Source organism: Cottoperca gobio, chromosome 6, assembly GCF_900634415.1.
Source record: "Cottoperca gobio chromosome 6, fCotGob3.1, whole genome shotgun sequence".
Classification (NCBI taxonomy): domain Eukaryota; kingdom Metazoa; phylum Chordata; class Actinopteri; order Perciformes; family Bovichtidae; genus Cottoperca; species Cottoperca gobio.
The window spans coordinates 22893967-22916011 of NC_041360.1; the positions used below are offsets into that span (position 1 = coordinate 22893967).

At 42.1% G+C, this 22045-nt stretch overlaps 1 protein-coding gene across 2 annotated transcripts; it reads left to right on the forward strand.

The window, feature by feature from the left end:
- The first annotated feature begins 1145 nt into the window (after positions 1-1145).
- ptpn9a (protein tyrosine phosphatase non-receptor type 9a) lies at positions 1146-21081 on the forward strand. 2 transcript variants are annotated; one of them, XM_029434584.1, is made up of 13 exons: positions 1154-1736; positions 8814-8957; positions 11978-12067; positions 13495-13619; positions 14047-14152; positions 14878-14988; positions 15430-15746; positions 16057-16144; positions 16465-16534; positions 17202-17280; positions 17440-17590; positions 18066-18273; positions 18761-21081. In XM_029434584.1, exons 1-13 carry the CDS (start codon positions 1704-1706, stop codon positions 18949-18951), a joined length of 1713 nt encoding a protein of 570 aa, XP_029290444.1. In that variant the 5' UTR covers positions 1154-1703; the 3' UTR covers positions 18952-21081. The 2 variants fall into 2 exon arrangements, with proteins under 2 accessions (XP_029290445.1, XP_029290444.1); XM_029434585.1 differs by lacking the exons at positions 18066-18273; positions 18761-21081 and adding an exon at positions 17750-18026 and having other exon boundaries at positions 1146-1736; positions 17440-17694.
- Positions 21082-22045: the final 964 nt, after the last annotated feature.

Consider the following 22045-nt stretch of genomic DNA (forward strand, 5'->3'; position numbering starts at 1 on the left):
TAGATAAGATTGATTCGCTGCTGATTATGTTTTTTCTCTCATTAGTTGTATTTTATCATTAGGCTACACTTCATAAGCCTATTGCTAATTTGTATTTATATTGCACAGTTGTGTAGGCTACTTTTTATTGCTGATATTTATTATCTCTTATCTAATTTTTTCCTTATTTTTATTCTGTGTAAAAATGTAGTTTTTATTAAAATAAATTAACACAACTGCAATGTCGTTGTGCTTGCATAAGGACAATAAAGTTTTTCAATCTCTTGAATCTCTCTAGCTCTTTCACAGCAGCCTGTTAGCTTAGCTTAGCATAAAGACTAAACGGGAATCATATCAATGTGGTTCTGTCCAAAGGCAGCAAAATCCGCTTACCAGCACATCTAAAGCTCTCTAATTAATATGTTATATCTCGGGGTTTTTAAAAATGTAAAAAAAAAACCGAAGTGTAAAAACTATTCGCTATTTTCAGCAGATATGTGGTCGACTATTTCTTAGCTCGAGCAGTTGCCAGGCAACCAGATGAGACTACAGGAAGTTACCGCTCTCAGCAAAGAAACCACATAAAATGGCGAATTGTTGTTTTATTACATTATTAAACAAATGAGTTACAACATTTTTTTAAAACAATGAGGTTTAGAAGTGCTTGTAGGCTGATGTTTTGCCTTTGGATAGAGCTAGGCTAACGTTAGCTGTTTCCTGTCTTCATAATAAGCTAATCGGCTGTAGCTAATGGGCTAGCTTCAAATGTAACTACTTAGCTAATATAAACAATATAGGCAACATTGGAGTCTTCTCATCTAACTCTTGGCAAGAAAGCTTCAAACCTTTCATTAAAGGTAAGACTTAACTCTAAACATAATGTTAAATAACATATTTCTACATATAGTGACAGTGAATCATCAGTCAGATCATGTAACATTAACATAAGAGTAGCATACAACAAGTCCGTTGTTTTTGTTTAATTCAAACGCCTATAGCGTATTTCATGCTGTTTATAATAGCGTCCTGCATTTCATAGTCCTCCTCGTCCCTCCTCCAGATGCAAACTGACACTCAAAATGGTAATTTTCCTGTTTGGTTTCCTATTTTTATGAATGAAGGCGGAGGTCATGAGCTTTTGTCATTTTCTGGTGTTAACCACCAGGGGGTAGAGCAACAGTCAGAAAGAATAGGCTCAACTCTCTCACTGTTCAGGTCTGTGTGTGTGTCTCCCCCACAACATAAAGGCGACGTTCACGGCTAAAAACTTGCAATTCATGGCATGGAGGAGGCAGCGGGCAGCTGCAGCCCTCTGATCTGTGTAGGGTTAGGAGGTGGTGGAGCAGCAGATCATGGTCTGAACCCAGTTCTCATCGAGCCGAAGCCAAGCCTCGTCTAGCTGCTCGAGCGTTGTCCTCTTTTTTTCTCTTCACTGTCCTCTTTTTCTTCTCCTCGGTGAAATCTGATACAACATCAGCGGGTTTTCTACCTAGTTTGGTAGGCAAGACTCAGGCTAATTGGCCTGCGTGTTTCGCAGTCAAACTCAAGAGAAGAAACATTCAGCTCCATACTGCAACGATTCAGATGCCTTCAACTTTGAGCAAAAGGGACAACCCCTAAACCCTGTTTTACACGAGGGACAGACACACAGACATCTCCGTCATCTTCCACTTCATGAAAAGGACGCGTCTCGATAAAAGGTGATCAGAGAACTGACGGGGACTATGGCAGCTACTTTATCGGCGGAGGAAGAACAGGTAGGCCTTAACAATCTTTATGCTTCTTATGTTGTGTGTTTCGCTGCCCTAAGTGTTCCAGCCTCGGCCCTACCTGGAGCTATTTTGGCCCTATTGCTTGTGCGCACCGCGGCGAGTGGCGATGGCAGAGCGCAATGGATCGGTTGCTAAATGGTCGTGAATGCGGAGCGGAAATATTGTATCGATTTCTGGCGCTGTGTTGCTCTCGTTGCATCACTGTCAGTTCCTCCACAGCGGCTGTGCTGGAGGGTTGCGAAACAGGCCGAGCTCGCCTTTATCAGTCTCCACAGATGTAAAATACTCATTCCGGGTATTTAGAGTTGTTCATTCGTGGGGGTACACACCGTGATATTACACCGGGGAGGGTTTGCAGGGGAGAATTGGAAACGCTGTCTGGTTCCACATTTGGTTAATTCAGGAATGTATACAGAAGAAACTTGGTTTATACTGTCATGCTAGTAATGTGACTTTGATAAACTGGCAAACATTTAATCCAATTTCAAGGATGGGAAACGCATTTCCCTTAATTTGTTCTGGTCTTATAAGAGTTTTATGTGAGTTTCACTGTAATGTGAAATGTTTATGTAAAGCTAAAAGCTGTATAAGTAGTTTTGACAAGTTTCCATTTTGTTACATCCCTGCATATAAAGATTTTGGTGCAAAAATAAAAACGTATACTATATGTTATGCTGTTTTGTCAATTCATCACATCCCTTAGCTCTATACAGTTGTATATGTTTCAAATTGACTTCCAACGTTATTTAGTTTACTATCAAAGTTCATTTAAGAAAAAACACAAATATTCACCTTTTTTAAGAAAGTGGAACTAGGAGAAAGTAAATTATTACTCCATTGTTAGAATTGCTGCAGATGATTCAAATTTCTATCGCTCAAAAACATCTTTTCAACTCTAGTACCTGTATTATACTTCATGCATTCAGGCCCTGAAGACATGACTTACTTTTTGGACTAAATGAGGGAAACTGAATCTTTCCAGCTAAACCTGGATTTCTAAACTCGTATTTATTATTGTACTCTAAGTACACAAAGTAGCAAATTTATAAGGTAGCCTAGAGCTCAAAGTAATATGGTCTAATAAAACAGTCCTTTTTAAAGTGTGTATATATATATATATATATATATATATATATATATATATATATATACACACTTTAAAGGTCCATCCTCATTGATATAAATGACTGCAGGACTGTTTTATTAGACTGCATTACGTTGAGCTATAGCCTACCTTTTATACATCTGCTACTTTTGAAGGTAGGATTTTTTTGCAGGACTGTTGTATTAGTTTAGTTTGGTGTACCTAATAAACTGGCAACTGAGTGTAAATTATAACACTTATCTCGGTTTGTAGTTTAAGTATGACCAAGCAAAGCAGTAGTGGCATAAACCGTACCAAGCCGTAAGAAACATGAGCAAATGGACTGTAGTTACTGTTTTTGCTCTTAACAAAGAACAGTAATAGTGGGAGAATAATAATAATAATAATAATAATAATAATAATAATAATAATAATAATAATAATCAGTTTTCAGTATGTAGTTTTTGAATCTACGTTTGATTTATTTTCAAGCCTTTTCCTTCAGTGCTTGGGTCATGCGCGTGCCTTCTCTTCCTGCTGATTCCTCTCATCATCTGGCCAGCAGAAAGCCTTATCTGGCTACTCCATTTCCTGTGTGAGCCAGGGCCCCCGCTAGGGTACCGGACGCCCTCATTACATCCACAGCCTTGTGGGGGGTGTTTGGTTGGTGTGTGTGTGGTTGGTGTGTGTGTGTGTGTGTGTTTTGTGTGGTGGGGTGGCTCTCTCGGGAGCATACACGGGTGTAGTGGAACTTCATTCTAAAGGCAGCTGTTAAAAGCATTTCCACTAGACTCGGGGGAAGGGGGAGTTTATGAGTTACAGAGTGTGTTTGTGTGTGTCTATCATGTGCTCTAGAGAAAGTGTGTGTGTGTGTGTTGTGTGCCTGTGTTTGTGTGTTGAGTGTACTCCCAGGAAGCAGTGGAGTGAGAGAAATTGGGGAATAGGGAGAGAGTGACGTCATTGACTTCCTGTTTTGGTATTGACTTGTGCCAAATGGGACTCACTGAAGTGAAGCGAAGCCGCTTGGCAACAGCAGTCCTACATTTGTAAATAGGTTAGCATGGCATCTGTAATGAGACAGATTCTGGAAAGGCAATGTCAAGGGCAGCCATGAATCCTTTTAAAATAGAATAATAAAGAAAGTCAGCCGTTGTGTCTGTAGGATTAAGGTGTAATCATGACTCTGCATTAACCCCCCACTACTTCCCATAACCCTTGACTAGAGTTTCTTCATGCTGAGACATTAATACAGTCACCATGTACAGTCTGACTCCTTCGGCCTGGAATGTGAACACAATGGCAGTGTGTCAATACTCGGGCATTAATGATCAATTCCTGTAACAAAGGATCCTGATGGTGTAAAGTAAAGCAAATCCAATTGTGTGGCAGCATGTGCAATACATTACCCTGACTCCTCGAAATGATTTATAACAACGCTAAATGTGCTCCACGAGGATAGTCTATCGCGTTGTATTAGTGGTCGGCAATATGGATAAAGTAGTTTTAAATTCTAGTAAACTAAATGTTCTGGAAATTTGGTTTATAAACTAATAAAGCCAGTTTTTGGGCGATCCAGTGATTTAAGTGTTTGACAAATCATGTAGAGTTTGATACGATTAGTCAAATAAGGTAAAAGTTCACCTGTTCCAGCCCCTCAAATACAAATAATTGCTGGTTTTTGTGATAGTTGCAGTTGCAACTCTATACAAAACTCAAAGATATTAAGTTAACTAACGATGATTTTCATCATTGTTAAATCTGTCGATTGGGGAAAAAGCATTTTCTCTAATTTAATCTTTTATCAAAATAGTTGCAGATAATATTTCTGTCCATCCACTAATTAATCAGTCGACTAATCTTTGCAGCTCTAGATTTGTACTCTTGGACGTCAAAACAAGCAGACTTCTGAGTGTCTATCATCGTGTAAATGAGTGAGTGAGTTCGGACACGGCCGTCGTCGTTCCTCTCGCAGCAATTTTTCTCTGATGTCATAGTTCCCTGGGTCAGTGTCTCCAACCTTTTTGGACCTGTGGACTTGTTTTTAGGGCTGTTTGGCAAAGAACTAACTAGAGTGTCATCCAGTAACTCACAGCACAGCATGTTCCTACCACAATTAGATATTGACAGTCATTGTCAACTCCACCAATGAACAAACCGGTCAGCTGTTAATTGTTTAAAATATCTCGCCCGGCATTTGACGACAAACTGAGGATATAAAGACAGAATAATTCTGCACTTACATCGACTTCTCAGTCTGTTTACATTCACGTCAGGCAGTTTATGCCAGAATTAAGTGTTTGAAGAACGTTGAGGAACATATCTCCTGCCACATCAGAACTTGAGCAAGTCGAGCAAATATTTATGCATCTTCCAGGAATTGACTAAGTCACTCCTCCGCAGTGAGTCTTTCAATGCAGTCTGGTGTGCTATCTTGAAAACAAACTGGTTCATCCTCAAATTCCACTCTGGCGGATATGGCCCCTCGTGCTGAAAACCAAACAAGACCGGCTTCTCCAGGAACGGAGGGTCACTGCCTGGAGCTGGCAGGCTCTCCTTAAAAGGCTAAGAGAGAAAGAGCAGCTGTCAGACTATTGAAATCCTGGAAACCCGAGTGTACCTGACAGCAATCTGACAGGAAGTTGTCTTTGGCCAACACAGAAGGATTAACGCTTCACAGTGCAACAACAAAGAGTAGCCGGACCTCTTGGACTTTCTGTTAAAGTGCATTACCACAAAAGTTACATTTTTCTAGTCCAAACCATTTTTTTTTACGACTAAACTCCAAAATAGCAACAAGCTTTGGATTACTGACTTTGTAAATACACAGAACTACAAAGTCCGGACACAAAAATGTTTCTCCACTCAGAAGAAAACCGTGTTAAATACGTTTCCTGACGTAGCTCCAGATTCGTATGTGTAGTTGACATCATATATCAGTCTTACTGCAGTTTTCTCTGTAAATAATTTGCAGTAATAAGACAAATCATTGCTCCATACTGTATCTTCCCTCAGTCTTTGTCCTGTTGTCTTGTACCATGGCAACAGAGCTGGAGTCTTTTTTTTGCACCAGTCCAGCTTGAACAAAACCTACTTTCTGAGGGCAGAATATTTAAGTCAGGAAGTCCACCACTGTCGTCAATTGTCTGAAGCCCTGACTCATCATCTTTGTGACTTCCACCAGATCAATGGCACCAACTAATTACACACCCACTGAACTCTGTAGATATTGAACAAACAATAGTGAGTACACCCATTGGACCGATAAAAATGTAATAAAAGGGAGAGATGTTTAAATACATTTGGTGAAACGCATCTTTACTTTTCAGTTGTCTTCTTCAGTGAATGGGGCTGGCGACGCTGCACGACGGACTTTTAAACACTTATATGATGACATGTGGGCAAATGTTCAAAGATGGTCTCTGGCGAGGGACGTTGATGACCTCCTTGATCTTTCTCTGGTCGTCCACTGGCTTTGGCTCTTTCCCAGTCGATGCTCTGACTGGCTTTGGTCTGGTGTCACAACGCTCCATCGGCTGAAAAAGAGAGATGGAGTTGAAAACATATCTCCCCATACGGCACACAAAAAGAACTTTAGCATAGTGATACTGGACTGAAAAGAGACACCCGCTAACGCAATAGCAATGCACCCAGTTTTAACAGCAAAAGAAGTCATTGTAGGCCCACAGCGTGTAGTTCATAGTTACATTTATGTTTAAATTGCTAGTATTTTATGCCAATATTAAAGAATGTGCCTCAAGATTCATTCTCCACTGCACTGAAAAGCTCAGGATTTAGAATACCCCCCCCCCCCCCCTCCCCATGAGAATCGGATATGAAACGACCTCAGCCCTGTCAGGTGCAATCATCCCTCATCCCTTGCATGTTAAGGCATCTGAACAGAGCAGAAGCTGCAGGCCCTCCTGTCTGTGAAAGCACTGGCTTTCCTGAGGAGAGACAGTGGCGTCCTGTTTGGAGGCTCAGCGCTCGTCAGTGATCGTTTTGTATTCCTAAAGAGCTGTGGACTCCCAGAACTTGACTTCCTGTCTCCCGTGCATGCCCCACCGCTGCTGTGCCACACCAGAGAAGTGGGACCCTGTGTTTAAAGTGTGAGCTTTCATTACCTCCTGTGTCGCCTTTTGACGATTCAGTGGGCGCTGACTCGCTAACGCTGAGGGTGCTGAGGGTGGTGGGGGTGGGTTCCTGAGGGAGTGTATAATAAGAGCAGAAGGGAGGACAGGAAGCCCCTCAAAGACTGCCGGCTAAATGCATAAGTTATTTGCAAGATGGGTGGAAGGCCTTTATGGTAAACACATTTTCCAAATTACAAGTGCAGTGTGTGGTATGAATTTTAATTGGTTGTTTTTAAGATAAAAAATAAACACATTTTGTAAGGTAGCAAACTTTGCTTTAATTTTGTGCAGTTAATTAAAGTGGCTATGAAAAATACTTTTACAATTTAACTACTTTTATACAAAAGGTGTCATTGCAATTTCACTGTTTTGGTGTAATCTCTGTGATCTCATAGCGCATTTTCGGCCAGCAGACGAGCTCTAAAAAGCCACTGTACGCCACCTTCCCTGCACCAAGTGGCAGAAAGACACAGTTAGCAACTAGCTGGTGAACAAAGGAGGGACATTTAGTGTCTAAAGAGTCCTATTTGGTGAGCTGGTGGAGACCAAAACAGAGCTAAAACACCAGCACAGTGGGCTTTTATCTCCAAATGAATACTGTGGGTCTGTTTGATGTGTAAATAAGTGTTTTACACTGTTGTAGCAACACTGATGTTTTATCAACGTACAAGGTGATGTATGTCAGTTATGTTTCCGTTGACTCCAATTGGCCACAAAATCAAGTATAATGTATATTAAACCTGCAACAGCTTATTTTTTGAAAACCTAATACAAGCTTAGAAAAATGTAGCATACTTGAACCTTACCAAGAGTAAATATAAAACTAAAGAGTAAACACTCTTTAATACGGGGGTCTAATTAATGCCACGTAATCACCAGTAATCCATCATAACGTCAGTTTTTAGCTCTTTTCCACTCGGCTCTCGGGGCCTTTCCTGTGGCGGGAGCCAGATTTCACAAGAAACTAATTGCCATCTCCATCCTGAAACATGTAAGATGCACATGTGTAAGCTTTTCCATCACAGAGTTTATTCATCGTCTTCTTCCTGAAGCAGACTCCAGTGTGGATAACAAACCAAACCTGAAACCCTTTTTAATTTCATTACCATCAAATCAAATATCGTGTTGGGGAGGAATAGCTGCTACATTAGTTGATATCTCAGCACCCAGCACGTACATATGACTGGCTTTACTTCCAAGTGCTATTAAAAGTATGTTACCCTGTCATTATTGCAGCTTCATAAACACCAGTTAAGCAAGATTCCAGCTTGTTCCCCTCTCGTGCTCTTGCACTCACTTTATAAAGACTATGTTAACACTGTTAGCTTTTAACTGGAAGTTAACGAAACTCCCTGTTCGTCCACATGCTGCTGTTGACATGCGTCACTCAGTTTGACTTGTTTCTCTCAACTCAACCATGAACTGGATTTATTTGTATTTATTTAGTCCCTTCATGGTTTTCACAAAGTGCCAAAGCTTTCCCCAAGACAGCTGTGGGTAACACACCAGAAGGACGAGCAACACTGAGAAACATCTTGTGTAAAAACCAATCGTTTTGGTTGGCTGCACAAATTACAGTTCACTTCACACGTTTAATTTTGAACCTCCCTTGTGTATATGCATTGTGTAAACACGCTCGCCGTGAGCAGACTATACAACGGCATGTGAAGCGCTATCAAAGACGTCTTACTCGGGGCCTAAACATGGTGTAAAATATTCCGTGAGGCTGTAGATGACACTTCCTGTGAGGATGTATCAAGTTTAAAGCCCCATTTCACTTCCTTTCTCTTTGACCCTTCCGTTACGGGAGTACAAAGTGTGTGACCACATCTCTGTGTCTGTTTTCAGGCTACCAGGCAGTTTCTGGAGGAAATCAACAAGTGGACCAGTCAGCATGGAGTGTCACCGTTGTCCAGGGAATTGGCCGTCAAGTTCCTCATGGCTCGCAAGTTTGACGTCCTCCGAGCCATCGAGCTATTCCACAGCTACAGGGTAAGAAGAGACGGGAGAATCGTTCAGATTCAAGCTAACTTGCAGCTGCTTGTGTACAGAGCAGCTGTGACGTAGCACCCTCAGTACAATTCCTTATATCTGAAGAACAGCCGACGTTGTCCATCTAAATACAATCCAGTAGACGCAGGGAGTGTGTGCCCCTCCCCATGTCGGTGTTGGGCAGCTCACACTCTTATCCCTTTTCAAACCTAAACTTCTCTTTCAGTCTGAATTCAGTTCTTATGCTTCTGAAACAGTGTGTTAGTTTCTGGGCTCAGCTCAAGGTAATGAGTGAGTGAAGGGAGACCTCGTGACAGTAGTGCTCATGGCATACGTTGTGGCTTCTGTTGATGGCTTCCACCTAAAGCTGCTCGCTGTAACATCTTTGGACAATTGTAAAGCTATAATAAAGCCAAAAGAAGCTAAATGTCATGAAGAAATAGTTTTGTATGAGATGCTGAGTCATCTGAAGCTGTAACTCCATCTCCCTCGTCAGTTTCTGTTCCAACATTATCACGAGCACCCACATTGGAACAATCTCCATTATACTGAATATTATTTCCACCGAAGCGTTTGCATTGTATGAACCTCTTTTCTGGGCCATTATGACACAATTGTGACAAATTGTTTCTGAAGAAGCAGAGTGGGTGTTTCTTGCATAACTTCCACTGCATCCAAGGTGCAGGGAGAAAGGGAGGGGGGAGGGGGGGGGGGGAGACTCCAGCAGCACTCGTAGTACATACAACAACTTTATTGTGAGACCGCCGCGTTTCGGAGTTTCGTGGCCTGTAAAGTTGTTCTAAATACTACAAGTTGCTTCTGACACACACCTGCAGTTTACTCCAGTGATTAGTTGAGATGGAAATAAAAGGCCTAGTGTTAAAAGTCCTCTTCAAGACAAAGGATAGCTGTCAACTGCACAGATACAGGTTGACCCAGAGGTAGAAGGTGGAGGTCATATTGTAGAGCATCTCCACCACAACCCACAGCACAGTAACACAAGGCCTTTCTGTCTACAGAAGCCCCGGCCAAGCAAGTGATCGCCTCAGCAGATGCACCAAAAACCCCGAGCCAAACACACACACACACACACACACATACACACACACACACACTTACACTGAATTATACACTGGGGGGATATTTCAAGACGCAGCATGCAGGCTCATTTAGCTTTCCAGAGAGCTTTATGCTTATCATGCTCATCAGAAGAGCTCATTGGTTGGTACAGCTGAGGTTTTTGTGAAGTGAGATCAAATGAGGAACATAACGTTTTAAAGGGAAGGGTGTGGTGAGCCTGCATGCACAACAATATTAAATACAATGGTAAAAGAAAATAAATAAAATAAAAGCGTTGGGATCTTTTGCCGCTTTTGTTTTTTAAGCGTTCGAGGCAGCTGTGCATCTCCATTACACGTTGCTGATCTGTGCCTTTCTGTGTCCTGGGGAGAACCGTCAATTAAAACTGGACCAAGTTTAAAACGTGGAGTATATCTATAACTGCTAGGTTTATATAAGTATCTGCTGTTGAGAGGCCACCTGCCTGTGTGCCACTGCGTAGCAGAGCATATGTCTGTTTACACCATATCAGCTGTTGGTGACCTTGGTGATATTATTACCATCAAACTGGAAAATGATGATCAAGATGAAACCTCTAGGGCAGCGCTAGTGGATCAGACTGCATGTCTCATTTACTTTATGACGTGGAAATAACACCACAATAAAGGCATTCTGCTCCAAGCCACGTAATAAACACCAGTGAGGACAACGTGTCATTGTGTCCCTGAATGGTGTACACTGATGTAACGTTCACTCTGGCCACATTTGACCATGTAAAACGGGGTTTATCTGCTTGAATCCGCTCCGGTTTATCCCCTGCAGCAAACCAAAAAGTTCAGACGTCTCGCACCCTCTAATGACCTGAATAGCTTTGAGACGTGGCAGGATTTTTACCTTCCATCTTTTTTTTTTAGTAACGTCGCTTCAATCGCCAAGGTGGGTTTTTATTTCGCCAATGAATAGTTGGCCCCGCATAAACGCGACTCCTTTATGAATGCCTTGACTGTGACTTTGAGAAGGATTAGTCTCCCCTGCCACGCCACAGTTCATTTAACTCGGCTTAATGCTGCGTCAGCACCGGGACAGAAGCTGGGGGGACAAGTAATTTGTCAGGACAAACTAAGGGGGGAGAGTTTCCAGTGAAGTGTTTGTTTGGTCGTGGGGGACGAACAAACGGGCCAAGCTGGCATTCAAACGGAGGCTGTTGGTCGGCCTGGCATGAAACATCAGGGCTTTTGTATTGAACCATCTGTTGTAACTGCCGCGTGAGTAGTTTTATATAAGACGAGCTGTATTTTGATGTATCGTAGCACTTCGATAAACCATTAAGTGCCACATGTGCAAATAAATGTTTTTGTTAGTTTTGACCTAATATATCCATTATGTCTTTTTATCAGGACATTTTCTTTCATATGTCTCCCATTACCAATAACACATGATTGATAAAAGAAAAGTCTTTTAAAGAACGAGGAACGACAGCGTTGCGGTAACTGATTCCATCATGTCCTCTCTATTTTTAAATGGCGGAGCCTCTTTGAAAACCAAACTCTGTTCAAATCTGTGAAAGTGAAATTATCTTTTGGTTTGCTGACTTCTCCTCCAGGTGGGCTGAGGTTCATCCTATATTTACCACTGGTAGAGTTTATGTGTACACCCTTAATTACAGGCCCCACATTATTTAAAAAGAAAGCAACGTTAAAATGCAAAAGCGAGTGAAAATGACACCTCCCATGCTTTGCTCGTAAGAAAGAGTTCAAGAAACTCTCACACAACCTCCTCGGGGGGGATGGAGGAAGGAAAAAAAAAAAAAGGAATGGAAACCTTGCAGAGAGGGATCCTCCTGGCAGGAAAGTGAGGCGTGTAGTTCTCCATTGTTCACACAAAGGAATGCACCTCAAAGTGACGGCCTGTTCCAGTTACTCCACAGCCCGACTTCACCTGCTGTGATCTGTTTTCTTCAGGAAACGCGTCTTAAAGAAGGAATCGTCAGACTTCAGCCTCAGGAAGAACCTCTGCGCTCGGAGCTGCTCAGTGGAAAGTTCACTGTGTTGGTAAGAGTGTCCTCTTTTTTTTTTTATAATCTCTACATTTAGTTTCCCTTTGTCATGTTACAAAACAAACACCGAATGAATCCTACTGACAAATATTGTGTATCCAACGCCTCTCCATTGAGACGGATTCCTGCATGTCACATGTTCCTCCATAACTGTAGTTTTTCTCGTTGTTTATCCCACATACACCGTCTCGTTGTCGTTCGTCTCCAGTGGAAACAAAGTGAGAAAGCATTGATACAGGCTTTGCTGGTTTAGGTATTTTCAAGGGTTTTATTGACGAGAAAGGATATTGATCTCCGTACATTTGTCTTTTCTGACAGAATGATGGAGGATATAGTAAAACATGCTTCAGTTCTGTATTGAATAGAAGAACTCGGGGCCCCGTTCAATTGTTTTCAAACTTCCCCATGTGTTACCTTTCAGAAGTGTAAGTGCTTCTGGACTTCTAAGTAGTTTGTAACACTTCAACTTGCTAAAGGAATAAGCTGATTTGTCATTGGCGACAAAGGTTTAGGCGGATACAAAATCTGAAAGCAAGTTCTCATAATGAGGAATGAAGAGTCTTTTTGGGCTGCAATGTATTGATGGACTAAAGTGGACTTCCTGCGCCAGATAAATTTAGCCTTTTGTCAGCCGAATCTAAATCGTAAAAGATGCCCCCCTTTCCATTACACACACACACACACACACACACACACACACACACACACACACACACTCAGAGTCTCCTGCGTTTCCCTTCTTCCTTCCCCGTTGACGTGCCACAGTGGCATTGATGCTGCACATCCTCTTGTCTGACGTCGGAGGTCTTCCAGCCTCAGCCGCGGGCTTCATATCCTGCCTGAGGTATTTTTAGCCCCCATGCCCGGTAACGCAGGCTTATTTGCTTACAAAGGACGGTTTCCGTGTGATCTTTGGTCAGCGGCTTCATTCAAGTCGCCAACCTTTTTAGTTGTCTCGACACTAATGAGGTTTGACGTGAAGAACATTTTCACTGTCCCTCCTGGGTGGGGGGGGGGGTCTGTGAAACCTGCAGCATCATTATCAACAAGAATTGTTGCTCCTGTTGAATTGTTGACAGCCCTTCTTTTTTTATTTTTGGCAGCGTGCCCGTAACCAGCATATGAACTTAAGTGCCCCCCTGTGGTCATTGTGCATCCTTCAATGTTGCACAGTTTCCATTTGTCTGCCTCGTTGTCACACTTTAAACCTTTTTAAAGCACCACATGATTTCCATTAAAAACACATCTGTCGACCCGCTGGTAACGTTTCCCATAAATAAATAAACAACATAATTCGTGCATCTGATGAGAACTCCAACGGTAGTTATTGGAGATGCAGGACAAATGAGTAGACATGAAAACTAAACAAAAACAATACTTAGTTTCCTGTCTCTCTTTTCTTTTGGGAATGGTTTATTGCAGAGTGTACGGGATCCGTCGGGGGCCTCCATTGCCTTATACACGGCCAAACTTCATCACCCGAACAAGACGGGCAACCATGTCGTGCTCCAGGCCCTCTTCTACCTCCTGGATCGAGCCGTGGAAAGGTGGGGACTGGGATTTGTAGATTCCCTGAATGTAAAATAAGTTGTAATAAAATCGTTTGGGATTTTTACTGAAATGTTATCTGCTCAATAATGAGCTTTTATCTTTCCCTAGAATAAAATGTCTTGTCATTGGAATCTGGAGCAGCATTTTACTTGCCAACTGTATCACCCAATGTATTTTCAAGTGGGTTAGTTTTCCTTGAGGGAATACTGAACATGTAATACCAAAGTGAACTATTAAAAGACAGCTTTTACAGTCTTCCATGGTAACTACACTGTATTTGAAGTGTTATTTCAGTATGCTGTCTATTCGCTGTGCTGGAAGAAAAAGACTTGAATTTACAAGCATAAGTTAGTGTTACCAGATCTGTTGGTTAAGATATCCAGAACATTAGCAGAGAAGTCCTAACCTCTGTTTGCCCCGCAGCTTCGAGACCCAGAGGAACGGCTTGGTGTTCATCTACGACATGGCGGGCTCCAACTACACAAACTTTGAGCTGGACCTGAGCAAGAAGATCCTCAACCTGCTCAAGGTTGGACTTTTTGCATATACACATTAAATGTTTTTTTTTATACATGCACAGAAAATGTCAATCAAAGACAAATCTCTAAGAAAATGAGATGCACGATCCTGCGAAATGGATATATTCACAGGATGAGATGTAAACACTGCTACATGTATTGACAGAAGGTAGGTTGAATGATCTGCCATTGTTGAACATTAATCTCCTTCTCGGGGTCAGGTTAATGACTACCTGTAGAGTTATGTCCTTCATCCTGCTGAGAAGCACATTGAATAAAGCGGCGTTGGTGTCTTTCGCAGGATTTAGTGTCGATCCAAAGGGCAAAGTAAACGTCTCGCCGAGCAGAAGAATGATTTGAATCTATACGCCGCGGCTGTGTAGAGCTCAGATGTAGACATACTTGCAGGTACCTGCCAAATGAAGCACCACTCCCAGTGATTTGTGCTTTAAGGATCTAGTAGTATGTCATCTGGAGTCAATAACACCGACACTAATGTGGCCACATCAGCAGCGTGTATTTTGCACCCACACATTGATCTAAAAAGTGACCGTAGTATTAGAGTTGTGCTCATCCAATTCAGTTAATGTATAAAAAATAAGTGGAGGAGGGTGAGCTTCTGTGAGTACTACTTTTATTTCAGACCCGACAAACTAGCACATCAAAGAAGAATAAAATAAATCCTGTTGAATCTGATGTAAATTGTAGTTTGTTGTGTTCCCTCTCTCTCCACCAGGGGGCGTTCCCTGCCAGGCTGAAGAAGGTGTTGATTGTCGGGGCCCCTGTTTGGTTTCGAGTGCCCTACAATCTGCTCAGCCTGCTTCTCAAGGAGAAACTAAGGGAGAGGGTAAGTGGAGGAGCTGATTATTCTAATACTTGCTCCGTGTTAATGATGATACTTGGTTGAGCGTTAAGAAAGATTCTGTTTTGTTTCTCTGGAGTGGCATTCAGTGAGTGAGCAGGCACTTGGCACAGTGTTATTGATTTTTTTGCAAGTGATCATTTGATTACGGGGAGGGGGGGTTTCTCTAACCACACGCACATCCCTGGGATGGTAATGCTTGACTCACAGGAGTCGATCCCCCCCCCTAACCCTACATTACCGTCCCTGAAGAATTTCATTAGTATGGATTTCTTTATTTACGTGATGGTCTAAATTGTGTTTAATAATAAAAACAAACACAGTTTGGCATTAAAATGGAACAACTAAAGGGATAGTGCATACTAATACTAGTCAGCAATTCCAGCCATGTTTACCATGTGACTCCGTCGATCCCTTTCTCTCCAGGTTCAGATGGTGAAAATGGCCGAGCTGCGCCAACACCTCCCCAGAGACTGCCTTCCCCAGCACCTCGGCGGCCTGCTGCCTCTGGAGTCGTTCAGCTGGAACCAGCAGCTGCTGGCGGGACAGAACGGTCGGGTGGATCCAGTAGACGAGCTGGTGGGCATCCCCGTGGAAGATGCTTCCATTCACGTCCCGGGACCCGAGTCCATGCGCCCGCAGGAGCTGCTGACGCACCTCGGTAGGCTTCAGCGCACAGGCATCCACCAAGAGTATGAAGAGCTCCGCAAAGAACCGGCGCCTGGAACTTTCGTTTGTGCACAGTAAGTTTACATCAGCGGACAAACGTCTCCCACCTCCATCAAAACATCAGTTTACAAACTCTCACACATCTCGTGCAGTTTAATCCAAGTCTCATTCATCCAGTCGTCTGCGCACGACTTCCCAAACGTACGCATTTCCCCTAAAACTTTACTTTTATAACATTTTCAGGAGTGAAAATTGATCTTTGTCATGCATGATAGTAAAATGTAATCTATTTTGATATTGCACTGTTGGCTGTAATAAAAACAAGCGAGCAAGCTGGCTGCAGAAGTAGTGTCATTAACACATGTTGGTTTTATTTGTCTACAGATCAGCCTACAATCAGGAGAGGAATCGCTATGGAGACGTGCTGTGCCTTGATCAAACAAGAGTTCGTTTGAAACCCAGAAGGACCGAGGTTGGCGCTTGTTTTATTATTTTTTTATCTACATATTACAGTTGTCATTCATGTGAAAATAACAAGACTGCCAGTTCCATTCATGATCGCTCTCAGCTGCCAAGAAATGTGCCAAGATTGAACATTTTGGCGGGCGGCCACACGGCCATCCTTCTCATTTACAAGCGAGATGGTATTTGTCCAGAAAGTGTAACCGGAGTGTTTTCATTCTGTTGTGTTTACTTACTCCTCTGAGTCCACGTAGACGACTCGGCTGCACCGTCTCATTCAGGTCACGATTCACCTAATAGGGTTTTATTTTAACTGACGTGTTCCCACAGAGATCAGACTACATCAACGCAAGCTTCATGGACGGCTACAAACAGAGGAATGCATATGTTGGTACTCAAGGTATGACAATTGTCACGTGTTTTTAGTCCTTGCTCTCTGGACGGCTGAAGTATTTCAAGAGATGCTTGTATATACATTTGTGTGTGTGTGTGTGTGTGTGTGTGTGTGTGTGTGGATGCATTGATGCAAGAAAAATAGACGACAAAAGTTCAAATCAATGAAGTTTAGTTGACATTGACAACTGACTATGTTATCGACACAAGATTTAAGCAGCGGTGTAGCACAGAAGATGGCTAATAGCAATGGGCCCAGCACGGAGCCCTGTGGTACCCCAATGTTAACTTAAGAGCATTCAGAGACGATGATTTGTGAAACATGGCAGCGTGGGGTCGCATGGCACAAGGTCAAATAGGCAGGATGTTGGTTTTCTTGGGTGAAATATTAATTTTCTGAAGATATCTACAGAGACTTTCTCAAACTGACATAATAAGCTGGAGGACGTGCATCCAACGAAACCCTCCGAGGTCGATTGTGTGATTAAAGAATCGTTAGCAGTGAATGAAGATTGGAGACGTGGAAGTTTTGTTTTTTTACCGCGCCAAACAAGTAATGATTGTGTTTTATTAGTGTTTGGTAAGAGTGGAGCTCATTAAGCTGTTATTACATGGATATGCTCCATTATACTGAAGTCATTTTAACGTGCGTTGAATCTCCTGTACTTGTCCAGGCCCGCTGGAGAAGACCTACAGTGATTTCTGGAGAATGGTCTGGGAACAAAGCGTGCTTGTTATTGTTATGACAACGAGGTAATTTTTAGTTTTGTCTTTAATGCCAAAAGAATAAATCATAATTGCTTGTCGAGTCAGGAAAAGATGGCAGTTTCACATTTTTGAGCTAAGTCAGGATTAGAAGTGTGACTTATTAATGTATTGTATTATTAAGTATCACCCGTCTCTGTGCTGCAGGACAGATGAGGGCAGTCGGAGGAAGTGTGGACAGTACTGGCCTCTGGAGGAAGGGGGGCAGGAGGTCTATGGCCACATGGCAGTGGTTAACCAAAGGGTGGACCATCACACCCACTACAACCACACCACCCTGGAACTGCACAACACTGAGGTACAGCCGAGGACCAATGAGAAAAGCTCAAACCAGGGCGGTTCTTTTGTAGCAACAATATTCAGTTTGTCAACGAGAAACAAAAAACATACAAGTTGCATACATGCAGAGAAGAGTCCAAGTTCTCACCAACACATTTCTGTAGTGAGATCCATCTCCTCTTTATCTGGGTCAGATGGAAGCAGGAGGATTAATAAAATGTAGAGGTGCTGGGTTTTCTTTTTTTTATATACTTTGCACGAGGCCGAGCTTGTTTCCAGTCTTTACTTTATGCTAAGCTAAGCTAAACGCCTGCTGGCTCCAGCTTTATATAAAGCGTACAGACATGAGAGTGGTATTGATCTTCTCCTCTAACTCTTGGCAAGTAAGCTTATTTCCCCGAAATATCCAACTATCCATTTAATGGATGCTGTCAAGCCACATTTCAAGAGTACAACAACAAGCATGTAACTAAAGACATTTTCTCTCCGTTCAGACATGTGAACAGAGACAAGTGAGTCATTTCCAGTACCTCAGCTGGCCTGACTACGGCGTTCCCACCTCAGCGGTGACTCTCATTGACTTCCTGGGAGCTGTGAAGAGACAACAGAAGAAAATGGTGACTGCTTTGGGACTTCAGTGGGCCGGCCACCCACAGGGACCCCCGATGGTGGTCCACTGCAGTGCAGGGATTGGGAGAACAGGTGAGATCCTGAGTTTTTATTTAATTAAATGTTTTAATAAAAGCTTGAAGTCTGATTATTTATCATTATGTTTTTTCAGATCAAATATTTATTTTTGTAAAACACATTTATATTATGGATTTAGAGCTGCAAGGATTAGTCGATCATCAGAAAAATGATATTTGGTTATATTCTTCTGCTTTATATCATATTAAAGTAAATAACTTTGGGTTTTGGACGACGAAACAAAATGTGAGAAACTGGACGGGACATTTTTCACTAGTTTCTGACATTTTATAGACCAAACGATTAATGGATTAGTCTAGAAAATAAAGGGCAGATTAATCGATAATGAAAAGATGATTGTTAGTTTCAGCTCCAGCTTCAAGGCTCGGGTAATCTGAGCGGATGAGTTGGCCTCATTTTTAAGACCAATAACAAATGTGCTTCATGGTTAATAATCTCTTCTTGCAAAGTGTCGCTTGCTAACCGGCCATGTTGCTTGCAGGTACCTTCTGTGCCCTGGACATCTGTCTGTCCCAGTTACAGGACGTAGGCTCGCTAAATGTTTGCCAGACGGTGCGACGCATGAGAACACAGAGAGCCTTCAGCATTCAAACCCCGGACCAGTACTACTTCTGCTACAATGCCATTTTGGAGCACGCCCAAAGACAGGGCCTGCTCCCAGCCAATCAGTGAGCTTCAGCCCTGACTTCCCAAATTATTCCACGAGCCTTGAGATTTCTGCAGTCAATCTGTTAACCCCATGCTGTGTTGTGTGACCAATTTTGTGAGCCCAGGAAAGTTAACTTCCTCTCAGAAGTTGTCTTCGGAAACTAGGCCATTCTTCATCGGCGAGCCAGACCAAGGCAAGACGGTGTTGAGGAAAGGCTCGAGTGTGACATTATGATGTTTCAATGTGATAACAGTCTCGCTTCCAACAATGTGACATTTTGTTAATGCCGAACATCATGTCAGAGAATACGTGAACAAACTGCTCCTGTGTTGTGCCGTCTTGTGGTCTGTGGTCGGGCACGTTGGGTGGCGTGATCGAGGTAATGCTCATTAACCCTTTGTTTATTTATTTGCCACTTTAAACCAACGGTTTAGGGGACCTTTTAAAGGAGTAGTTCACCCCAAAATAAAAAATGTAATCCCTATCCACTCATTCCATGTCAGTTAAAACTCCACTAAAGTTTTTGCATTCAGTCAAATTCTCCTTAAATAATAAAGTTAACATGCCCCATAGGCATAATGGAATTTAATCATTTTGAAAAGAGCGGAGATGGAACCACAGTGATACTTTTTATGCTTTTTCTTTTATGTACAAATAGTATTTATTGGAGTTTTACTGACATGAACAAGACGTAAGTTACTGACACAATTTTCATTTTGGGGTGAAATGATCCTTTAACTAAGTACACCATTTTATATTCCAAATAGGGAGCTTGATCTCCACTGTCATACAACAGTAGTAGACTTTTTAGTTAATAGTTTGTACATCTCCTGTGTCCGGGAATATTGCGTAGTGCATTTTTAGCACATGGTATATGTCACGTAGATGGTACGAGTCAGTCTCAGGAGTGTCGTACTGAACACGAGGAGGTGAAACTGCCCAACTGGTAATTAAAGAAAACAGTCAAAGTCTTTTGCCAAGAAGATGATGTATTCTCCTCTGCCTTAGTGATAAAACAAAGACCTGAGCAGCAGTAAAGGGGGGGTAAAGCACATCCAAAATGATCCGGCTGTAAACTCCTAATTGGCTGTTACATCCCCTCTGTGATCACTCGTTAAACAGCTGTCCATGTCAAGTCCTCTTTAGTTATTTGTTTCTTCTGTATCCTCTGAAAGCCTGACCTTCCATCTCACCTAAACATATTGAGATTTCCTGTGACCAGTGTCTGCAGCCGCCTTCGCTCACTCGCAGCGCCATCATGCTTTAGTGATTGTGGGAATGTATCGCTAAGTGCCCACACACACACATGCACACGCTAACATTTCGAGCAGTCTGCAGTGACTATGCCATCGATGCGTACGTCTGTGGAAGTCATCAGTTAAGACCTCATGAGTAGTGCAATACTTGTTTGTTTTTTTTACACAAATCACGTCTTAGCACTTTCCAATAACTATTCCCAATGTGCTCTGAGAAGATGACCCAGACAACTGAACTCTGTAGGTCTATATCTGACGCTGGGATAACTTGATTGTTAAATTCAGTAATGCTGAAATATAAAACATTTAGAGACATTTTGGACTGACTGTAAACATCTTTATTGGGACAAATCAAGAGGATTCTTTACAAGGAAGCCAGACATGAATGATAGAAGAGCACAAATCTGTGCCGGCACCTCTTTGAGTCCTCCAGAAATGTTGCCTGAAGTATATTTCATTATTATTATTATTATCGTGTGACTTTAAGTTCTACAGACTGTGGTTGTAATCAGTGCTTTCATCTGGTCCCAGTGTCTTGCCATTATTATAGAATACATGTACAAAAACTGTGTCATACGCTGCATTATGTTGTTGCCGGGTGAAAACTGTCCTTTGCTACAGAATTCATATTGAATTTGCTTGTAGTGAAGCATTTTTAAGTCTGCCATCCTCATGCACTCTGATTTTTAGAATAATTTTTCCTTTTCAATGACGGACGCAAAATGTGCCCTATTTTATTTTTCTATTGTATTCAACAACTGTTTTCATACGATTACCCAGGATATACAGTTATCTACATTAATTTTATATTTGTTTCTATTATAACCTATTTACTTTATCATTTGTATGACTATTGAATCAAGCTATACTGTATTAAATACAAACTATGTCAACGTACACATTCGTAAAGCTGTGTGTTTTCTTTTGGCTCACGAAGCTGATTTATTGATTTTAATCACGCACTTGGTGGAAGGGTTGAAGCGTGTTGACCTGTAAAGAACAGAAAATATAAAGACTTGCACAGATGTGGAGAGATAAGAACTTTAATATAAATGTGTAATAAGTTCAAAGTAAAGCAATTAGAACAATGTATGAATCCGGTTGTACGTGTTATATAAGTAACTTTAAATCAATATTTTTCTATCAATGGGTCGAATGACTCTGTGACGTGTAAGGTGTGTAAGGTAAACCGACTGCACTACCTGCCCGACGCCACATAGCGGACGGAAGAAGCTAGCGATGAGTTGGTGGAGACCAAAAAGGAGTGAAAATAAGTAAATATTGGACTTAAAACAAACAAACTAAGCTCCTATTGAATGCTACTGTTGCTGCATCTGCTGGTTGTGTAAATAGAAAACTGTTTACATGTTCGGCGTAACAACTTTATGACGTGTTAATGTTGAGTTCACAGCTTGTTCCACTTCTCCCAAAGCAGCCAAAGAAATCAATGGCTGCAGGTTTAAAGAATTAGATCAGGGATGTGTTCCAAGTTTGTCAGCCAGGCTGAGACGACGGATGTCACGCTTCCTACACATCCTACGTAGAATCCAACCGAAACCAAAAGCACCTCTGATTACAAGGCTAGGTAAAGACGACGGACGGCTGAAGCTCCTACGCTGCTGCAGACACACAACAAACACGGTGTACTGAGCTGGACTGTGGGGGTCACCACCACCACACCAAAGGGAGTAGTGTAAGCAACTGTTGAAGAAAGGAATACCCACAGGATGTTTACTCCCAGTACGATGAAACACTGCAACCGTGAAGCATGCTGGGAGCTGAGTTCAGCAGCGTGTGGGTATTTCTCTCTCGACGATGCTAATTTTTGGGCGTGGTATGACGTCCTCCAGGCAAATTATTG